Source organism: Balaenoptera physalus (genome assembly GCF_965194825.1).
Source record: "Balaenoptera physalus genome assembly, chromosome: 17".
In the NCBI taxonomy this organism is placed as follows: Eukaryota; Metazoa; Chordata; class Mammalia; order Artiodactyla; family Balaenopteridae; genus Balaenoptera; species Balaenoptera physalus.
In genome coordinates this window covers 56,679,021-56,702,216 of record NC_138895.1, presented here as the reverse complement: position 1 = coordinate 56,702,216, position 23,196 = coordinate 56,679,021, and the positions used below count along the sequence as shown (strand labels likewise).

Below are 23,196 nucleotides of genomic sequence, written 5' to 3'. Positions count from 1 at the left end.
TTTATTTTTATTTTTTTATAACTTTATTTTTTTAATATTTGGCTGTGTTGAGTCTTCTTTGTTGCGCACAGGCTTTCTCTAGTTGCGGCGAGTGGGGGCTACTCTTTGTTGCGGTGCGCGGGCTTCTCATTGTGGTGGCTTCTCTTGTGGAGCACGGGTTCTGGGCACGCAGGCTCCAGTAGTTGTGGCACATGGGCTCACTAGTTGTGGCTCGCAGGCTCTAGAGCGCAGGCTCAGTAGTTGTGACACACGGGCTTAGTTGCTCCACGGTATGTGGGATCTTCCCTGACCAGGGCTCGAACCTGTGTCCCCTGCATTGGCAGGCGGATTCTTAACCGGTGCACCACCAGGGAAGCCCCAAGTGTTTTTTTTTAATCACAGGTGATTATAGATCTAAAAAAACTGGGTAAGTTATTAATATTAAGTAATTTTTATATTTTTACCTTAGGTATCTTAATGCAATTCAGACAATGTGTCCACATATTCTCCGCTATTTGACCACAGCAGTCATAACAAACAAAGATGTCCGAAAACGCCGGCAAGTGCTAAAAGATCTGGTCAAAGTTATTCAACAGGTAAAAACTAAAATCTTTATTGATTTTTAAAATGTGCCTAAACTTTAAGTCTAACCTCTTTTTCTGAAAAAGTAGAACTCTTAGTTCTTAAGGTAAAAATGTTTAAAAATAGGAGGGAAGTATACATGAAGAGAAAAGAGCCCAAGAACCCCAAATGGGCGTATACTACTTTAAGTTCATGATATACTTATGGTAGATGTGGTATGAATGAATACTGCTCTCTGCTAGTTAGATACTTAATATGCATTGTGTATTAGTGTTGCTCTTATTGCAAAGGGTGAAGGAGATCTGGAGCTTGGAACTTTTTGTTGGAAGGTCACTACCTACATAGTTCCAGAGTAGTGATCTTTACATAGAATATAATTTTAATAGTCCCCAAGTTGTACAAAAGCTATAGCCCTACTGATTGATTTTTAGTGAATTTCTCAGCAATAACTATGGGTTAAAAAAGAACTTAAACATTTATTTGATCTAAGAATAATTTAAGTACAAAAAGACAGTTTTATTCTGCAGGATATGAATACCCTTTTACTTGGAGAAGTTCATCACTGTTTATTAAGTAAGGGAGACTTTTGGCAGTAGAGGAATTTGAAAGCTTTTGGAATGGTTCTAGGATGAGAATTTAGAGAACTTGGTCTGGAAGGCATTATAAGGTTAAGGTGTGGCCTGCAATCAGGATATGAGCAATTGCTTTGAGAAGATAATACTGGGTAATTTGTTAGAAATTAATGGTAAGGGAGGAGAAAATAGGAAGATTGGGCTATTCTGGGGACAGTCTACTAAACAATGTTGAATCAGATCCAACTTAACCTTTGACTTAATTTTACAGGAGTCTTACACATATAAAGACCCAATTACAGAGTTTGTTGAATGCTTATATGTTAACTTTGACTTTGATGGGGCTCAGAAAAAGCTAAGGGAATGTGAATCAGTAAGTACAAATTTTTACTTACAAATTAATAATATTCTTAAAATTTTGTATATTATAAAAGTTAACCTTGCAGGGTTTTATTAAAGTAATTATATCAGAAATGTTTATTAATCTTAATATGCAGATTATTTAGAAGTGTACTGGGTTGAAGACATTTTCAATCTTATTGCCTGAATCTATCCCTTTTGTTAGGACAGTTTGTTAAAACATCGGGACATTATAAATTCACACATAATTTCATGTCTTATCCTGAATGAGTAAATATGTGAAATATTTTATATGTATGGGCAAGATAATATGGAATTTTCCATCACAACTGTAATTCCAGTGTGTTACATAAGCAGGCCTATCTTCAGAATTTTTCTCATGATTGTATTTATCATTTGCTATAAATCAGTCAAGCTAAGAGTGTGAATTTTTTAACTACAATGTTTTCTGTTAGTTGGTAGAAACTAAAGTTCTGTGAGAGCAACTGAAAGAGTTAGATTTATGGTTTTTTTGAATAACTTAGTTCGCAAGTTTTGAGAAACTAAGAATTTACCTGTTAAAGGCATTTACCAAATCTACAAGTTACTAGCTGTCAGTTTCATTTTTGAACCCAGATATTAGCACAAAAATGGGAAGAGTTTGTTGAAGGACTTAAGATCTTATTTGTCTAAGGAAAAGGAAATTATGTAAGTATACCTTTAGAGGTGATTTTCAAACATTGGACAAAATTAGAATCCAGTTTAATAACTTGTGTACTTGCAGTCAAACGTGACATTATTAAATATTGGTGTATATTGTAATACTAAGTATCTAGGTCTTGCCAAGGCAGTGGGGCACTTGGTTGCTATTCTTGAAGTTAGAGTATTCTCTTCTAAGTATGATACCATCTGTGGAATAGGTGCCACCCTTTGAATTTTTTTCTTTTGTAGATTTTCAGGTCTACTTACTATCACAAAAATATGCGTATCTTTAGTCCATTCATAACTATTTTAAATAGCTGGAAATATGTTATCTACAGAGCATTTTTGTAGGATAGAGACAGGACAAAGCTGCTTTGTCACAAGATTGCTCAAGTCATCAATGGAACAAGGAAACATTGCAGTTCTTAGCTCTTTTTCCTGTAGCATTCGTTTACTTCTTGGTTAAATTGTTAGAGACTTGAATATAGTGTTCTAGAAAGTGCTGCGGTGTACAACTTGTGATAGATGAGAGAATTATAGTGAATGGAATAATGAGTAAAGCACAAAGAAAGTATTTGTGACAAATTTTTCAAAATTGCTTGTCAGCACCGTTAATTTTTTCTTTTATATTTTATACACATAGGTGCTAGTGAATGATTTCTTCTTGGTGGCTTGTCTTGAGGATTTCATTGAAAATGCCCGTCTCTTCATATTTGAGACTTTTTGTCGCATCCATCAATGTATCAGCATTAAGTAAGAACACTCTGATTTGATTTGTATTTTCTACTTCTAAATTCCTGTAAATTTTCATTTATTGTAAAGTTACACTTAATAGGATTCCAGTTAATTGGATTTTTGTTTTATTTCTCTTTGCTTTAGAAGAAAAAGGAAACATTGTCCTAGTAATTTATTAAAAATCCTAGCTTTTGTTTGAATTCCGGGGTGCTACAGTCCTTCTTTATCTTCTTTAGTTTCCATGTGTGTGGGAAAGCATGATTTTTGAAAATGATAACTTCCAGGCAGTATTATGATTGTCAGTTACCTTTTTAAAGAGTTACCTTTTAAAATAATACTATTATACCATTACGTAGGGAGAAAAGAGCAGTGACCAGTTTTAGAATGGTTTTTAACGGGGGTTCAAATAAGGAGTTAGTCCTTAGTAAATTGGAAATGCTGTTGAAAAGACCACATTTGGTAATCATTTCAGTTAATTGAATTTGTTTTATTTAATTATGTATTTGAATTCTCATATAGTAAACTCTTGTGACATCCTAAAATGTTGAAACACGGAAAAATTATGGTGGATTTCAGTTGGAATTTTCTCTCGTGTGAGGAAATTATTAGGAAAAAATTATGAAACTTACATAACCTATTAGAAACTAATTTTACATATTAGAATTTGAAAAATAACAGTGCTCTTTGGCCACACATGAAGTCGAATGGTAAATGCTCCTTAATGTTTAAAAACTTACTGCTTTTATGTTTGCCTCTTAGGAATTGTATGTAGACCAAAGTTTTTCTTTAGTGCCGTTTGTTTTTGCTAAGGCATCCATAGTTGCTTGCCTAATTTTAGTGGATTGTCACTGAAGTGGTTACTGAGAGTCAGAATTACAGTGTGAGCGTGAGGCTTTTTCTATGGGAGTTGAAGCCTTGACCTGTTTTAGTAGTACTTTAGCTAGCAGACATATAATTTTAAAAATCTGATTCTCTTAAAGAATACATGGGAATTCCTAAAATGTCATTCATTGTGAAATGCAATATTATGTATATGAGTATACATATTTATGTATACATACATGCAGATAAAATAAGAGCCCCTTCACCTTGTTTAGCTTGTACCTCTATTCAGCTTTCCTCCTGACTCTATGGAACCATACGACTCTGACTCTGTAAACCCAATTTTACAAAACACTGATTCAGTACAACTCCTTTGTTTTGTAACTCCCTGTTTATAGCTGAGAAACTGAAGGCTCAGAGACATTAAGCAGCTTAGGGCTTATTTAATGAAAGAGCCTGAGCTAATAGCTCTCTGACATTCATTGTCTTCACCCTCATTATAAATTCTTTCTTTTTCATTGTGAGCAATTGATATTTTTAGAAACAGCAGATTTAGACTAATTTGTCATTAGTGTATCACTTGAACCAGAGGATAAAGATGGAAACCATAAGACAGTGTTTAATTTTTTTGTGCAAAATCTGTAGAATTTTGATTTTTATTTTACAAAGAGATTCCCTGAAGCAACTGTGAACTTTCTGAGTCACATTTTCTGTGTATGCTATGCTATGCTGTGTAATAAATAGGGCTACTATGCTGTTCCATTTAGGGTGATAATTCCAGAGCACATCAGGATTGAGAACCATTGCATCAGGTCACCAGTTTTTTTTAGGCACATAATTAGAGCATGCTAGGGTAATGAAGTGAAAAACCAGTAATTTAATATTTTTAGTATATAATGAATTAAGAAGGTAGAGGCAGAGCATAAAGTATAGCTTCACGTGAACAAAGAAATAATTCTTTTTAGAATAACAGTGAGATCTCAGGTTGTAAGGTTTAGGGGGTGATAGTGGAGAGTATGTGGCCAATAGGCCCAGTCCAGGGAGCTACGCTTCTTCACGTTTTTAGAGCTGCTTTAGTGGGTTAGGAATATGGCTGAAAATTATGTTAAGCACCTAAGTTGGGCTTTTATAAGTACAACAAATGTCTTAATTCAGACCCCGAGGACTTGGAATCCATGATAATGACCAAAATAGCTAATGTTTACCTTCAAACAATCCATAGAAAAAATTATTGTTCTCTAGTCCAGAGGTTTTTAAACCTAGCTGTACATCAGAATCATCTGGAGAACTTAAAAAACCACCAACAACTTAAACTTAAGAAGAATAGATTTTCTGGCTTTACCCCAGACCTTCTGAATCAGAATCTCTGGATTCAAGGCTTGAGAATCTGGTTTAAAACTTCCCAGGTCCAACCCCTAAAAAACTGAAACATTCTCAGGGTGGGGAGGGAGAGATCTCAGCATCTGTATTTTTCAAAGCTCCTCTAAGTAACTCTGATGCAAAACTTCTTTTTTTAAATTACGCTTCTTATTTTGAGATGATAATAGATTCACCTTCAGTTGTAAGAAATAATGAAGAGATCCCCTATGCCCTTTACACAGTTTCCTTCAATGGTAACATTTTGTAAGCCATAGTAAAATATCACGGCCATCATTATTGTTGTTGATATATTCAGATACAGAACATTTCTGTCACCACAAGGATTCCTCAGATTGCTCTTTTATAGCCATACCCACTTCCCTCCCACTTCTCTTTAACCCCTGGCAACCACTCATCTGTTCTTCATTTCTGTAATTTTGTCATTTCAAGAATGTGCAAAATTTTTAAAAAGATAGTGTTCAGCTTTCTCCTTTTAAATACGATTTGCTTTTATTTATTTTTATTTTTATTTATTTTTGGCTGTGTTGGGTCTTCGTTGCTGCATGGGGGCTTTCTCTAGTTGTGGCAAGCGAGGGCTACTCTTTGTTGCGGTGCGCAGGCTTCTCATTGTGGTGGCTTCTCTTGTTGCAGAGCACGGGCTCTAGGCGCACGGGCTTCAGTAGTTGTGGCACATGGGCTCAGTAGTTGTGGCTCACGGGGCTGTAGAGCGCAGGCTCAGTAGTTGTGGCGCATGGGCTTTGTTGCTCCACGGCATGTCGGATCTTCCCAGACCAGGGCTTGAACCCGTGTCCCCTGCATTGGCAGGCAGATTCTTAACCACTGCGCCACCAGGGAAGCCCAGTGTTCAGCTTTCTAAAGAGGATAAATACGTATGATATACATTAAGATGTAATTAGTTAAGAGCAGTGTAACTAGTACAGTTGTTGAAGAAGAAAATATTACAGATGTGAATGAGTGCCTCTTGGAGCATAGCCTTAGAGCTTAAAATCCAGAGGAAGAAACAGATATTAAATAAAGATAAGATTACAAGTTATGATAGGCATTTCGAAAAAAAAAATACAGAGTAATTAGAATGACTTGGACATTATTTGTATATTGAAAAATCAGAGAAGTAATTTGGATTGAAGTTTCAGTGGACTCTGATAATTCTCTAAATGGAATATATTTAAGTAGACTCTTCTACCATATATTAATTATGACAAATTACTCCATTCACTAGTTTATGCTGGCCTATCTCTGCTGCTAATTAATTTAAAGTTATTTGATATTCGATCTTTTTTAGCGTTGGGCGGGGAAGATTTGTCTCTGTCTTCCTTTCTGTCCCCCAGCAGACGTATATCACATGCTATTCAGTATTATAAAACGCATGGTTGTTTATTAAATAACTCTTTCCATTTGTGATTTGGAACATTCTCTGTTAATAGGATTCTTCACTAAGTGGCTGTAAGCACATGTGATAGTCTTATCTTTGTAAAAATGCATATTAAGAATGTTTTTATCAGTTTATATACAACCCTATAGATTTGTAGGATAACTTTCGAATCTGTTTACCATAAAGTATGCAACATCTGTCAAAAAAGATTACTGTGGTGGGATTTAATTTAGTATAGCCGAATAGTTTATCAGATATGGTGTGTGTCTGAAATTTAAAAGCTGTTCTAGAATAACTCTTGGACCAGTTTTCAATTGTAGATAAAAGCAAAGTATGGAAGTAATATTTTGAATGTGTATGATAAACATTTTGGAGCATACATTAATATAATTTCCCTATGGGGGTTAGTTTTGGCTTTTCACAAAAATATGTATTTGCCAACTGCTCTTGCATTTAAGTTATGAAGTCATTCTACTTTGGTGATTTTATTAAGTAACATTTTAGATCTTAATATTTTTCTTAAAGTTTTTATTACCATGTAGCAATTTGTATTTTTTTTTTTAATATTAATTAATTAATTTATTTATTTTGGCTGTGTTGGGTCTTCGTTTCTGTGCGAGGGCTTTCTCTAGTTGAGGCAAGTGGGGACCACTCTTCATCGAGGTGCGCAGACCTCTCACTATCACGGCCTCTCTTGTTGCGGGGCACAGGCTCCAGACGCGCAGGCTCAGTAATTGTGGCTCACGGGCCCAGCCGTTCCGCGACATGTGGGATCTTCCCAGACCAGGGCTTGAACCCGTGTCCCCTGCATTGGCAGGCAGACTCTCAACCACTGTGCCACTAGGGAAGCCCAGCAATTTGTATTCTTAATTATACTTCCTGATGTTAGAAATAAAAAGGTGCGTTTCCAGATGGAGATTAAATAGTTTTAACAACCATTATCACTGCATTTCTGTGTTAACTATAAAGTAATATACTGTCTTTTTTTTTATCAGAAGTTTCTTTTTTTTAATTTATTTTATTTTTTTTTATTTTGGGCTGTGTTGGGTCTTCATTGCTGAACGCGGGCTTTTTTCTGGTTGCAGTGAACAGGGGCTACACTTCGTTGTGGTGCGCAGGCTTCTCATTGTGGTGGCTTCTCTTGTTGGGAGCACGGGCTCTAGGCTCGCGGGCTTCAGTAGTTGTGGTGCACGGGCTTAGTTGCTCCGCGACATGTGGGATCTTCCCGGACCAGGGCTCAAACCCGTGTCTCCTGCATTGGCAGGCGGATTCTTAACCACTGCACCACCAGGGAAACTCTATACTGTCATTTTTGACTAATGCGATGTTGCAAAATTCAGTGAGAATTTACATTTGTCACACACAGAATTTAGCATTTTGTCAGTTTTCTCCTGGTTTCTTTCCCCTGTTTCCTCCTAATCTTACAGTTAAACACAATTTACACTTAACACTTATTCTTTAATTAGTTGTCATAGCATACAGTTATAAAAGTCTGGTGCTCTTTGGATATGCTAAATAACCACAGTCTTCAGGGAAAAGCAGGCCAGAGGTTTCCATAGCTTAATGCTAAAGTCAATACTATTTGAAATAAATTGTGCTTATCAAGTAAAATTTGGAAAGCCAGGTTATTTAAACAGGTAATTCATATGCCTGTGAAATGCTGGACCCCAAATCCTTATTTGTTAAGATACATTAGGGCAGGGGCTATGGGAGGGTTCAGAAAAGGGAGACTGTCTAAAAGATTAGTCATTGAAAACCTGATAGACAATCAGCCTAGAGTTAATGAAAGCCTAATTAGTTCTCTAGATTTAGATTTATATATTTTATGTGCTTAAGCGGGACCACTGGTCTTAATTACTTCCCAGAAAGATAAGTATCTGGTTTTGTGCTAAGAGTCTTGAATATGTTTTATTAATGAAATTGAATAGAGAATGAAATATTTATTTTTTCTATGCCTTGAAATAGCACTTAGGATTCTATTTTTTTCCCCCCAAAGGAATGATTTATATTTTTATTTAGTCAAAGTTACTAAGCTTTTCCTTTATGGTACTGGATTTTGTATTTTATTTAAAAATTCTTTCTCATAATAGGTTTATATGCTATTTATATGTTTTCTTATAGGACCTTTATGGCTTTATTTCTTCTGTTTGAATCCATCAGTGATTTATTTGGGAATAGAGAGTAGCTCCCCCACCCCCCAACCCCCAATAGCTAGCCAACATGATTTATTGAAAAACTGTCCTTCCCCCCACTTATTTGAAATGCCACCCATATCACATTTTAAATTCTCATTTATATATGGGACTTTTTCTGAACTCTTTAATCTTTTATAAATTGTGTGTTGATTTCTGAACTTAGCACCAAATACATGCTAAGTTAACTTAGTACCTTTTTTCAAATAAGGTAGATCTATAGTATGTTTTAGTATTCAGTATTTATTTTCCATGTAATTGATAATTGCCACTTTTCCCTCATTTGCTTCATTGTTCTTCTTAATGTCTTTTTCATTAATTCTACTTCAGATTCTTTGCCAATTTATAAATCTCTTCTGAAAATTGATTATTTTATTAGTTTTATCTTCCTCAAAAAAATCTGGACTTGTTGCTCTTTCTGCCAGATGCATATTTATCTCTCTTTGTCATTTGTTCTGGGGATTTCCTTAGCTTGTCTACTATGATAGCGCTCCAGTTTCTTGGACATTATGCCTTCCTTCTTCTTGGTTTATTATCATATTTGGTAATTATCATATTCTTCAGTGGATTTATAAGGAAGGGTACTTTGGAGGTAAATTTTTTCACATCTAAAATTGTGTATTTGACTCTCATACTTGAGTAGTGGTATTGCTAGGCATGGTATTCTCACTTGAAAACTACTTCAGAATTTTGAAGACGTGATTCTCTTGCTTTCTAGCTTTTGTTGTAGAAGTCAGAAGCCATTTTTATTCCTCATCTTTTATACAGGTGTTTTGTTTTCCTGTCTAGAAATGTGGGGGGAAGAAGCTTTTTTTTTTTGCTCTGAAATTTTACAATGATATGCCTTAGTTTAGGTCTGTTTTAATTCTTCATATAGGACCTTTTTAATTTGGAAGCTCATGCTCTCCAGTTCTGGGAAATTTTCTTGAATGATTTCTTTCTTCTTTATGTTCACTGTTTATTCTTTCTGGAACTTCTATTGTTCAGGTATTAGACCTGCTGGACCAGGCTTCCAATTTTCTTATCATTTCTCTATTTTCCATCACTTTGTCTTTGTGTTCTACACTCTGGGATATTTTCTCAACATCTTTCAAATCTTCTGTAGATTAAAAACAACAAATCTCTAATGTTATTCTTTAATTTCCAAGAGCCCTCTGTCACTTTTTTCTCTGAATATTTTTCCTTTATAGCATTCTGTTCTTATTTTATGAATGCAATACTACAGTGGTTTTTAATTTTGCTAAGGATATTAATGATAGTTTTTGTTGTTTGTTTTAGTTTTCTTTTTTTTAATTGAGATATAATTAACATATAACAAAACATTACATTAGTTTCAGGTGTATAACATAATGATTTGATATTTTTATATATTGTGAAATGATCACCATAATAACTGTAGTTAGCATTCATCGCCACACATAGTTGCAAATTTTTTTTTCTTGTGATGAGATTTACTCTAAACTATAGTCACCATGCTGTACATTATATCCCATGACTTACTTATTTTGTAACTGGAAGTTTGTACCTTTTGACCCTTCACCCAGTCCCCGCCCCCTCCCCAATCTCTTCTCTGTATCTACGAGCATTTTTTGTTTTAGATTCCACGTATAAATGAGATCATATGGTATTTGTCTTTTTCTGTCTGACTTAATTCACTTGGCATAATGCCCTCAAGTTCTTTCCATGTTGTCACAAATGGCAAGGTTTCATTCTTTTAATGGTTGAATAATATTCCTCTGTGTGTGTGTGTGTGTGTGTGTATCACATTTTGTTCATCCATTCATCCATTGATGGTCACTTAGGTTGCTTTTGTGTCTTGGCTGTTGTAAGTAATACTGCAGTGAACATGGGTTTAGGTATATCTTTTCAAGTTAGTGTTTTCATTTCCTTCGGGTAAATATTCATAAGTGGAATTGCTGGATCATATGATAGTTCTATTTTTAATTGTTTGAGGAACTAGCATACTGTCTTCCATAGTGGCTGTACCAATTTACTTTACCACCAGCAGTGCACAAGTGTTCCCCTTTCTCCACATTCTTGCTAACACTTATTTCTTATCTTTTTGGTAATAGCCATTCTGACAGGTGTGAGAGATCTCATTATAGTTTTGATTTGCATTTCTCTGATGATTAGTGATGCTGAGCACCTTTTCACGTACCTCTTGGCTATCTGTATGTCTTCCTTGGAAAAATATTCAGATCCTCTGCCCATTTTTAAATCAAATTACTTGTTGTTTTGATATTGAGTTATATGTGTTCCTTCTGTATTTTGGGTATTAACCCCTTAAATACATGGTTTGCAATATTTTGCAATATTTCTCCCATTTGGTAGGTTGCCTTTTCTTCTCATTGATGGTTTCCTTTACTGTGCAGGGGTTTTTTAGTTTGATGTTTATTTTTGCTTTTGTTGCCTTTGTTTTGGGGTTTGTTTTTGGTATCAGGTCCAAAAAGTCATCACCAAGACTTATGTCAAGGAACTTACTACCTGTGTTTTTTTTGTTTTTTTTTTTAAGGAGTTTTATGGTTTCAGGTCTTAATGTTCAAGTCTTTAATTCATTTTGAGTTAATTTTTGTATATGGTGTGAGATAGTGGTCCAGTTTCATTTGTTTGCATGTAGCTGTCCAGTTTTCCCAACACCATTTTGTTGAAGAGACTGTTCTTTTCCCATCGTATATTCTTGCCTCCTTTGTCATAAATAAATTAATGCTTGGGTTTGAGCTCTCTACTGTGTTACATGGATCTCTGTGTTTGTTTTTATGCCAGTAGCATACTATTTTGATTACTGTATCTTTGTGATATAGTTTGAAGTCAAGGCGTGTGACACCTCCAGCTTTGTTCTTCTTTCTCAAGATTGCGTGGGCTACTCGGGGTCTTATGTATTACTGACTTAACATATTCAATATCATGTTGTTGTGTCACTTGAGCAGGAGAGCTCTTCAACTAAAAGATGGGAATAAGGGATTTACACAAAATATTTAAAATGTCTTTTTAATTTATCTTATTGAAGTATAGTTGATTTATAGTGTTGTGTTAATTTCTGCTGTATAGCAAAGTGATTCAGTTATATGTATATATATTCTTTTTTATATTTCTTTCCATTATGGTTTACTACAGGATATTGGATATAGTTCCCTGTGCTATACAGTAGGACCTTGTTGTTTATCCATTCTATATATAATAGTTTGCATCTGCTAATCCCAAACTCCCAATCCATCCCTCCCCCAGCCCTCCTCTACCTCAGCAACCGCAAGTCTGTTCCCTGTCCTTGAGTCTGTTTCTGTTTCGTAGATAAGTTCATTTGTGTCATATTTTAGATTCCACATATAAGTGGTATTGTGTGGTATTTGTCTTTCTCTGTCTGACTGACTTCACTTAGTATGATATCTCCAGGTCCATCCATGTTGCTGCAGATGGCATTATTTCATTCTTTTTTATGGCTGAGTAGTATTCCTTTGTGTATATATACCACATCTTCTTTATCCATTCATCTGTCATTGGACATTTGGGTTGTTTCCATGTTTTGGCTATTGTGAATAGTATTGCTGCTGTGAACATAGGGGTGCATGTATCTTTTTGAATTATGGTTTTGTCCGTATATATACCCAGGAGTGGGATTGCTGGATCATATGGCAGCTCTTGTTCGTTTTTTGAGGAACCTTCATACTGTTTTCTCTAGTGGCTGCACCAATTTACATTCCCACCAACAGTGTAGGAGGGTTCCCTTTTCTCCACACCCTCTCCAGCATTTGTTATTTGTAGACTTTTTAGTGATGGCCATTCTGACTGATGTGAGGTGGTACCTCCTTGCAGTTTTGATTTGCATTTCTCTAATAATTAGCAATGTTGAGCATCTTTTCATAGGCCTATTGGCCATCTCTGCATGTCTTCTTTGGAGAAATGTCTGTTTAGGTCTTCTGCCCATTTTTTCGACTAGGTTGTTTGTTGTTGTTGTTGTTACTGAGTTGTATGAGCTGTTTGTATATTTTGGAAATTAATCCCTTGTTGCTCGCATCATTTGCAAATATTTTCTCCCAGTCAGTAGGTTGTATTTTTGTTTTGTTTATGGTTTCCTTTGCTGTGCAAAAGCTTACGTTTGATTAGGTTCCATTTGTTTTTTTTGTTTGTTTGTTTTTTGCTTTTATTGCTATTGCCTTGGGAGACTGACCTAAGAAAACATTGGTATGATTTATGTCAGAGAATGTTTTGCCTATGTTCTCTTCTGGGAGTTTTATGGTATCATGTCTTAAATATAAGTCTTTAAGCCTAAAATATCTTCTTCAAGCTGCCTACTGACAGGGTTGAGATTTTTAGTGTAACCTAAGTAATCTGGAAGTTATTTTTGAGTTTGAAACCTAGATTGAATTAGGTATTTTTCTCAGAAATTCTGCCCTTTGATACATTTTGTCTTTTAATTTATTGATAAACTGAATTATTTTAAAAACAAAATTAACATGGTGTAGGATAGCTTAAGGCAAGTTTTTGTTTTTTTAAGCTTTAATAGGATATTAAATTTTTATTTTTAAACCTTTACTAATTTTTTCATAAAATCAGTAGAATGTAAGAAAATTGTGGACTTTTGAGGATTTCTCTCTATTATTTAATTACTTTTACTGTGTATATTTTCCTGTTACTTGAAAGAAACTGGATTATTGCCACGTTCTCTTACTTATTCTCAGAGTGATTGGTAGCCTAGATAACCTGAGATACCATCAATAATTTACTAATACTTCTCGGACCTTATTTCAAGTTTTTCTTTGACTTGATTTAAAAGTAAAGGATCAACAAGCACATTGCAAAACAGTAAATCCCCAAAGTGGGATTATGGGTCAGAGTATGCAGACATTTGTGGGTCTTGATGCATGTTGCCAGATTGCTCTAGCCATGATGGAATATGAGACTTAGAATATGTATGTAAAGAAAGAAGAGGGATGGAAAATTCTAGGTAGAGTTAATACAGCATAGAATTTTCTTTCTTTTATCTTAAAATTTGACCTTAAATATTTGTTTACTTAAACTGTCCTCAGACTTCCAGACTGGAACTGGTTAAACCCTTTTGCATTCACATAGCTCCTTCCACTTTTTCATCCTTCCACTTAAAATAGTTTATATATTTGGGGTATTAGGTGATTGCCCCCTACTTCCCAGTCTACAGCTTTAAACTTTATGAAAGTGGGGAGCAGACTGTATGTTGTCACAAACATCTAACATAGTTCATATTTTGTTGAATGAATGATTTGGTTGGTGTGTGGTATTCATGAGGAAGAATAAGAGAAGGCTGGAAAGTTAAATTGTAGCTAAATTGTAGAGAACCGTGAAAGAGAAACTTGGAAGTTTGAATTTTTTTGTTTTGGTAGAAGGGCTCTATTAAAGTTTTGAAAGGAATTTAGGAATAAACTGGTAGTTGGATTTTAGGACTAAGCTGACAACTATGTAAAATGGATTAAGGAGAGACTCGAGGTAGATTATTTAGAAAATTAGGAAATAGTAATGGAGCCCTAGGGTAGTGACTAGGGTAGGAATCAGACAATAAATATTTATTTAATTGCCTCCTGTATACTGGGCATTGTGCTAATTGCTGGATATATAGCACTGAACAAAGAAGCTATGATGCATGCTCTTGGGGTACATGTACAGTCTATCATGAAAGCAGATACTCAATAAAACAACTACAGCTCTATGAATGCTCTGAAAAAAATAGGGGGCCATGAAAGCATCAAACATCTGTCATGATTGGCAGAGGTGTCTTGGAAGGCTGATGAGGGTGCTGTTTTAGCTGATACCCACGTAACACATACCTTAGTGAAGAAAAAGGTGGATTAGCGTTTTAGGCAGAAGGCACAGCATGTGCAGAGGTCCTGAAGTGGTTAAAAACATGGTATGTTTAATGACCAGAGAGGTTTAGTCTGGTTGGTGAAGAGGAGAGTCTTTCAAGATGAGAGTAGTTTGGTAGGGATCTTAGATTAGAGGCAGTGGTTAAAGAGATAATTGATAGGACTTCTCAGTTTGATATAGGCAGCAAGAAGAGGAATCTGATCAATAACTTAGGCTTGAGACTGAATGTTTCATTATAATTTTAATTATGTAAACAGCCTCCATTTTTAAAAATCTGTATAAAACCAACTATACACAATTAGTAGCTACTAGGAATGACATGTCTATTTTGAAAAGCAGTATATAGAGATCTTGAAGATTGGAGTTTTAATATATTCAGTATAAATTGTTTTCATTTGTGCTTTTCAGAGTAAAATGGTCTTGGCCTCACTTTAAAGAGTTGTATTTTGGGGGAATGCAGGAGACATACAAAAGAGAAATTGTTACAGGAGTTGATAAAATAATATCTTTTAGAAAATATGTTCTTTACCTTTAGAGTAGCAGCTTCAGATAAAAGTATTAGGCAGTTGCTTACTTTAGCAGCACAGAAGAGAATGATATTTTTTTTTAATTTATTTATTTATTTTATTTATTTTTGGCTGTGTTGGGTCTTGCTGCGTGCGTGCTTTCTCTAGTTGCGGAGAGTGGGGGCTACTCTTCGTTGCGGTGTGTGGGCTTCTCATTGCGTTGGCTTCTCTTGTTGCGGAGTACGGGCTCTAGGCACGCGGGCGTCCGTAGTTGGTGGCTCGCGGGCTCTAGAGCGCAGGCTCAGTAGTTGTGGCGCACGGGCTTCGTTGCTCCACGGCATGTGGGAACTTCCCGGACCAGGGCTTGAACCCTTGTCCCCTGCATTGGCAGGCGGATTCTTAACCACTGCGCCACCAGGGAAGCCCAAGAGAATGAAATTTATACATCTCTAAAATAAGTCAAGTACCTGCAGGAAACACAAGGAGTTTATTGAGAAGCCACAGGAAACACCAGCTGCAGGAATTTTTCCTAATCAAAAAAATGCCTGGTTCTTTCAGTAAAGTGACACACTTCCCTACTTCTAGTAGCTTAAATAAAATGAGGTTTGGTTAGAGAGCAGTAACAAAGAGAATAAGATGAAACCTGATCATGAAATTGAAGTAGTAGTCATGGACTAATTGTTCTTTATGTTTGCTGAGAATGTGTACTTACAGCAAAATTGACCATAAAACGACAGAGAACAGAATTTGACATGTAAATCCAGGGAGTTTTATGGTTGAGTTGGCTCATACTCATCATGATGTTTTTAACATCAAGCATATTTTAGGGATACATTTTAAATGATTGTCTTCATAGCTTTAGTTTGTAATTTAGTGTGTAATGATTTTATTGATAGCCTAACTTAATTTTTACATTTTGAATGAAATTCTTCTCTTTGACAATAAACATATAAAATAGGGATAGCACAGATTATATTATTCCCATAAAGGTATTTTTATTAACTTGATTGGTTACTTTTAGGTTGGGAGCTCTGGAATTACATAATTATATGATTGGCAATGTCTTGAATATTTATGTTTTAAATTTGGGAATGCTATCAGATCAGGAATTTTAGTTTATAATATTCTAAGGAATTATTTTGTTACTGATGTTCTGTGGTTTTTTTTCATTAAACCAGTGATTGCATTAGAAGGCCTGGCAAGTGTGCAATATCTTCAGTGAAGACAAGTAAAAGGGGACAGTTAATGTTTGTGTCTAGCACCTGTGTATATTCATATATGTATACCGTCCTTCTAAATACTATACATGCATATGTAGATACTCTTTCATCAGGTGACTGACTGGCTTACCTACTACCAAGGCTTGTGTTTGTGTTAGTTCTGATAAATTAAGCTCTGCAGTGGCCTCTTTTTCAACCTGACCATAAATTAGAAAATGCAGATCGGTTGATGATCAAAGGCTTTAGATCAGGGTCTTGGTGTCTGTCATCTTTTTCCCTCCCCCTCTCCTTTCGTGTTTTCTATGTATGTGTGTCTGTCTCTTTTCTCTTAAATTCAGTGGCCATTTAGGTTATATAGTGTTCTAGTTCTAGGGAGTGTCCTTAGAATTTATAACAAACATACATAGCGGCCCTGAGTTTTAGTTATGTGTTACATTTTATTATTCTTAATACTGATGTTCCTTGTAATAGGATTTCTGTAATACAGAATATGGGGCCCTACCTTCAAGGGTCTTACAGTCTGGTTGGTGAAATGAGATAGATTGTGAATGGAACAAGATAATAGGACAAAAACATCAATAGTGCACTTTTTTTAAAAAAATTTTATTTATTTTTGTCTGTGTTGGGTCTTCATTTCTGTGCGAGGGCTTTCTCTAGTTGCAGCAAGCGGGGGCCACTCTTCATCGCGGTGCGCGGGCCTCTCGCTGTCACGGCCTCTCTTGTTGCGGGGCACAGGCTCCAGATGCGCAGGCTCAGTAGTTGTAGCTCACGGGCCTAGTTGGTCCGTGGCATGTGGGATCTTCCCAGACCAGGGCTCGAACCCGTGTCCCCTGCATTGGCAGGCAGATTCTCAACCACTGCGCCACCAGGGAAGCCCAATAGTGCACTTTTAAGACTCACAATATCGGGCTTCCCTGGTGGCGCAGTGGTTGAGAGTCTGCCTGCCAATGCAAGGGACACGGGTTCGAGCCCTGGTCTGGGAAGGATCCCACATGCCGCGGAGCGGCTGGGCCCGTTAGCCACAATTACTGAGCCTGCGCGTCTGGAGCCTGTGCCCCACAACAAGAGAGGCCGCGATAGTGAGAGGCCCACGCGCACCGCGATGAAGAGTGGCCCCCGCTTGCCACAACTAGAGAAAGCCCTCGCACAGAAACAAAGACCCAACACAGCCATAAATAAATAAATTAATAAATTAATAAATTTAAAAAAAAAAGGAGCCTCTTATTAAAAAAAAAAAAAAAGACTCATAATATTTAAGAGAAGGTGACCCATAAGTGCCTAAAAGTTTCTATACAGAGGGTAGGTCAAAGACTATGTATATAAAACTAAGTTTTTAGACCCAGTTAATGTCATTTTTTTCTTTTTTCATTAGCATGTTGGCAGATAAACTGAACATGACTCCAGAAGAAGCTGAAAGATGGATTGTAAATTTGATTAGAAATGCAAGACTGGATGCCAAGATTGATTCTAAATTAGTGAGTATTATGTTATCTGTGCAAAATACTACATATCAGTTGCTGATTATTTGATACTTTGGGGAGAGGTTTTTATTAGGACGTTTATTCTATTAAGAATTTTTGTTTTAATGTGTAATAGTTTTTTGAAGGCAACAGCAACCTCCTATTTTGTGTTGTTGGATGAATATTGTCATCTCTGTGCATAAAAATATTTGCAACAGACATGTAGGTTGTGATGTCATCCTCATGACTTACCTGAGAAACTTGGTTGTTAACATTACAGAATCAGTTTCCCTCTGTCTCATTGTAGGGTCATGTGGTTATGGGTAACAATGCAGTCTCACCCTATCAGCAAGTGATTGAGAAGACCAAAAGCCTTTCATTTAGAAGCCAGATGTTGGCCATGAATATTGAGAAGAAACTTAATCAGAATAGTAGATCAGAGGTAAGAACCACACATCTTCTCTTCTGTCTGGGATTTAGCAATAATGTAATATAATTGTTACATGGACTTCATTTGAGAACAAATTAATTTTGGTTGTATCTGATTCTGTATTTGTTGGGGGTATAAACATTTTATTTAAGAAATTACTAAACGGAAAATGTTTCTCTTAGATGTATTATGCGTTAGTTAAGGCAGCAAAAAAAATTAAGTGTTCCTAGTTTTACCATAATTGGGTTTTTTTTCTTTTACCCTTCCTGTGTGCTTTCATTATCTCATTTCCTCAGTGTTTTCAACACATCATTTTGATACTGGCAGTTGATAACTTACATGTGTTATCTCTCTTTCAAGTGTTTGAAATTCATGTTCCTTTTATTCAGTAAATCTAAAGAACTACTTCTGTAAAAATGTTGATCTTATTATATATATTAGTATTGATTTTATAAAATTTGATTTTATCTGAAAGTCATATTTAATTGTCAGAAAAATATATCCCCCTTTTTGGTAGAAATCCTGCATATTAGATACTAAAGGAATTTGAATGGCCTTGTAATTTTGGGATTCCAAAGTACCTCTAATGCTCTTTAGTCATTATGATTATGTATAACTGTAGGGTAAGACATTTTTAGGAAACTGTTGAGGTACATTCAAGGATCTCATTTGATTGAAGTTTTAGCATCAGATTTGTGTCCTTAGCATAGTCCTTCAGTTTTAAAAGAGAAGGAAGAATTAGGAAATTATTGTCCTTGCCTTTTCCATCCAAGTCCAGAATAACTGAGCCTGAAAAATAACTTTTATGTAATGGTTGTTTCTGTATGCTTAAGGATCAAGTTGTATTGATTTTGGTTATAATATTGGTGATATTGTCATTGTCATACTTTATAATTGGTGAGAAAATGTATCAGATGGTATTTTGGTGTGTTTTGTTGTTGTTCTGAGACACCTCGCATTTAGTAATTGAAGAGGTTGTTAAAATCTTAGAGAATGGTTTGGGAGGAGTATTGCTAAAACACTTTTCTAGTATCACTTTTTTTTTTTGAAACTGACTTTTCAGAAAGTATTTCTTTTCTCCCTGTTGATTTCTCTTTGTGTATTTTAGGCTCCTAACTGGGCAACTCAGGACTCTGGCTTCTACTGAAGAACTGTACAGAAAAAATGAAAAAACTGTAAAAGAAAGGTGAAGTAATAAAACCATTATACAAAGGTGAAACATTTTATAAACAATTAACATATTTAGCATAAATTTTGGAGAATTTGAATAAAATTGGCTATGTTTCATTTATGTCATTATATTTCCTTGTGTATGTAAGTGTGTGATTTTTTTTAAACTTTTCATTTTGGAATAAATATAGATTCACAGGAAGTTGCAAAAATAGTACAGAGAGGTCCTATGCAGCCTAAATCTAGTTTCCCCCAATTTTTTCCTCGTGTGTTACTATAATACAGTATCAAAACCAGGGTATTGACATTGGTACAATGGTGTGAATAGCTCTGTACCATTTTATCACTTTTTTTGTAACCATCGCTTCAGTCAAGATACAGAGCTAGCATCATCATGAAGATCTCCCTCATGCTACCCCTTTGGAGTCACACCTACTCCAGCCAGCTCTAACCCCTGGCAACCACTCATGTGTTCTCTGTCTCTATAATTTTGTCATTATGAGAATATTACAGCAATGGAATTATACAATATGTGACTTTTTTGAGATTAGCTTTTTCTACTCATAATGCCCTTGAGATCTCTATCCAAGTTATCATATGTATCAGTAGTTTGTTTCTTTTTATTGCTAAGTTGTATTCCATGGCATTGATGTACCAGATTGTTAAACCATGTACCTATTTTAGGATATTTTGGTGGTTTCCAGTTTGGGGCTATTAACAAATAAGGCTGCTATTTCTTAATTCCTTAAAGTGGCTCTTTAGTCACTCACTAGGCAGCTACAGAGACTTAAATAGGAATATAAGTTGAATTTTATAAATACCTCCTTGAATATTTTGTGCATGTGCACGCACGCACGCACACACACAAACACACAGAGTTATATAGACACCTAAGATATTCAAGAAGTATATAAAGCCCTGGTTGGGTCTCCTTTACCTAGAAGTGGTTTGATTTTTCATTTTGATTGTTGAACTAAAACCCAGTCACAACAGAAGTTTCTGTTTCTGCTCTCAGCGAATGGTACAAAGATAAAAGATACATGCATACTGTTCTTTTATTTGACGCCTCGTCAGGCCACCCTCAACATACAGTTAAATTTGGAGAATACGGGCCAGATTTAGCCGTTGTGCTGTGGTTTGTGGTATTGGTTCTTCTAAACTGTAATCCAAAGGTGTTGAAGCTAGGAGGAGGATTCCTGGTCAAGGTAAGCCAAATGCTAATTTTTGATTCATCTATAACCAGTGTTGTGAAAATGCCAAATTTAGAGGATCACTTGTAGTGCAAAATGATCAAGGTTCATAGAGAAAGTACCAAAAGGTGGCATATCACTAACTAGATTGAAGCAGACCCTCATTACCTCATGTGTAGGAGCTAATTCCATGGTTCAAAAGTACAGAGCTATAAGAAATGGAGCAGTAGTTATATAAAGTTGCATGTATTACTCAGGCTATGTTGAAATGGGAAGAATGTTTAAGATGCCTATGTTTCCATCCTAACCAGTGACCCAAGGGCAAAACATTCTTAAAGGCATCATTAATATTCACTTTTTATCTTAAGATAGCTCAACCAAGCCATGTTAATAGCAAAGGTTTCTAGGTGATTATATCACTAACAATTAAAAGCAAGTCTGACAGTTATTTAATATGTCTTAGTGGACCTGTAAAAACTGCAGGGAGGAAAGATAGGATGTGAATATTAAGCATTTACTATGTGTCAGGCATTTTTACACCTATATATCTAAATAACCCTAAGGAAAAGAGAAGGAATCTAACATTTGAGTGCCTCACTTATGCCTGGAAACACTGAAATTTTTTTGCAAATATTTATGTATTGTTGATGAGGAAATATACACAGATGGTTACTCAAGGTCATACCTAGTAAATGTTAAAGCAAGGAATTGGAAACAGGCTTTTTCAGTTATGTCACACTGTCTCTCCTTACATCATTATTGTTTTATAAATCCTTCCAGACTAAGTTTACATAGGGTTATGGGATGTATGTTTAGTAGGTTGTAAGTGAGAATCTTGATCCACAAAACCATTTAAGTCTCTTGGTTATCTTCAAATGAGAGCAAAAGGGTGTTTTGTTTAGTTTTGTTTTTTAAGCCAGTATAATCATCTGATGCTGTTGGCCTCACACAAAAGAACCTATTGGAACATATAAAAATTTAATGAATATCTCTGATTTTTTTTTTCTATTTATGTACTTCTCCTTGAAGATTACACATTATATGAATAGTTAATGTTCACATTTTCTACCACTTTTTGCTTTTCAAATATTTCTGCCCTTTGAAGAAAGATGATGCCACTATAGATTACCAGTATCAATCAGAAAAATAATCAAACTGTATACAACTAATGGCCATTTTTACACATTACCAAAATTTGTTCATTGTTGAAGTGCACATTTGAGGTTTGCATAAAAACAAATTACTTGGTTCTGGATTTAACCTTAAGTTTTGATAACAGGTAAACTGTCCCAGTAAGATGTTGAGCACAAATTATGTACTGATTAATTTTTTTGTGCTCTTTATTTTTTTCCATTCAATAATAGACCCTTCTGTGTGTCAGCAGTTTTTACAGGCACTGGGAACACGTCAAAGAACAAGAGCTCATGAAGTTTAAATAGTTGCTTGTGTATCTTTTTTAAAAGTTACTATATATTCACAAGCAGTGTGTTTATACTTTTTAAAATATGAAATATACAAAAGAATATATATAAATAATATCTCCAGTTTAAAGAAAAATAAAATACCCATTTACCAGTATCTCCTACCTACTACTCAGCTTAAGAAATTGAATGGTTCTAGTAACTTTTAAGAGCTTGTGAGCCCCTCACTAATTGTATTTTCCTCTTTGCCCCTGAGAAGTAACCATTACCACGATCTTTGTGTTAATTTCTTTTTATGTACATCCCTAGCAAAAATGCCTGGTTTTGCATGTTTTTGACATGCATTTAATTTGAAATCATACTTTGTATTCTGTGGCTTGCTTTGTAAACACTGAAACTTATCCATATTGATTTATTCATGTTGCTATATTCAGCTGTAGTCTATTCTTTTTCACTGCTCTGTAATATTCCATTGTCTGAATATACCATAATTAATTCATTCAAGGGTTGTTGAACACAGGGTGTTTCCAGCTTCTTATCTGGAGTTTTTGGAACCAGCCTGACAGTCATGTGTCTCTTAACTGGAATGTTAAATCCATTCCTTTTATTATGATTACTAACATATATGGGTTTATTTCTAACATCTTATTATAAGCTTTCTATATGTTCCACTTTGGCTTTTTTCCACTCTATTTCTTGCCTTCTTATGGTTCCATTTTTCTTTCGTCTTCTACTAGTTGGGTAGCTAAACATTCTATTTTTATAGTGGTTACCCTAGAAATTTTAACATGTATTTTTGAACTTAATGTCTTAAAATTAATATCTTTGTCCCCTGCCAACAATATGAAGAAAGCTTCTACTGCAGTCATCTTTCTCTCAGCTTGTTATTTGTGTCCATAGTCTGTCCTTTTCATTGTAACCTCATAAATAAGACATTATTTTCTACAATAGTACCCTTTTTCTTGTTCATTCTTTTTGTAATTAGATCTTTTTTCCCTCAGGTTGCTTTTAGCATTTCCTTTTCATTGGTGTTCTACAGTTTTACAATGATGTGTCTAAGTGAATTTTCTTTTATTTATACTGAAAAGTTTTCATTGGGCCTCTTGATTCTGAAAATAGCTTTTGTGTTGCATTAGTTCTGGAAAATTATCTCTTTGGGTATTTCCTTTTCTTGGGTCCTCAAGTTTTTGAGTTCTCACTCCAGAAGAACCTCCCTCCATTTCGTATTTTTTTACCTCTGTCGTCTGTGCTGCATTGCTTTTTGGGTAATTTCTTTAGATCTGTTTTCTAAT

The 23,196-nt window shown here is 35.3% G+C and overlaps 1 protein-coding gene and 1 long non-coding RNA gene across 2 annotated transcripts in view; both read left to right on the top strand.

Annotated features, from left to right (window-relative positions):
- Positions 1-19,424, top strand: part of EIF3E (eukaryotic translation initiation factor 3 subunit E) — a 51,654-nt gene extending 32,230 nt beyond the window's left edge. The window contains exons 8-13 of the mRNA XM_082434324.1: positions 449-575; positions 1,405-1,506; positions 2,818-2,927; positions 17,606-17,708; positions 18,001-18,135; positions 19,232-19,424. Of these exons, the coding sequence (XP_082290450.1) occupies positions 449-575; positions 1,405-1,506; positions 2,818-2,927; positions 17,606-17,708; positions 18,001-18,135; positions 19,232-19,270 (616 nt within the window). The 3' untranslated portion in view covers positions 19,271-19,424. The remainder of the gene's footprint in view (positions 1-448; positions 576-1,404; positions 1,507-2,817; positions 2,928-17,605; positions 17,709-18,000; positions 18,136-19,231) is intronic.
- The window catches only part of LOC309647237, a 526,943-nt gene that overhangs the window by 232,951 nt on the left and 270,796 nt on the right, over positions 1-23,196 (top strand). The window lies entirely within an intron of this gene.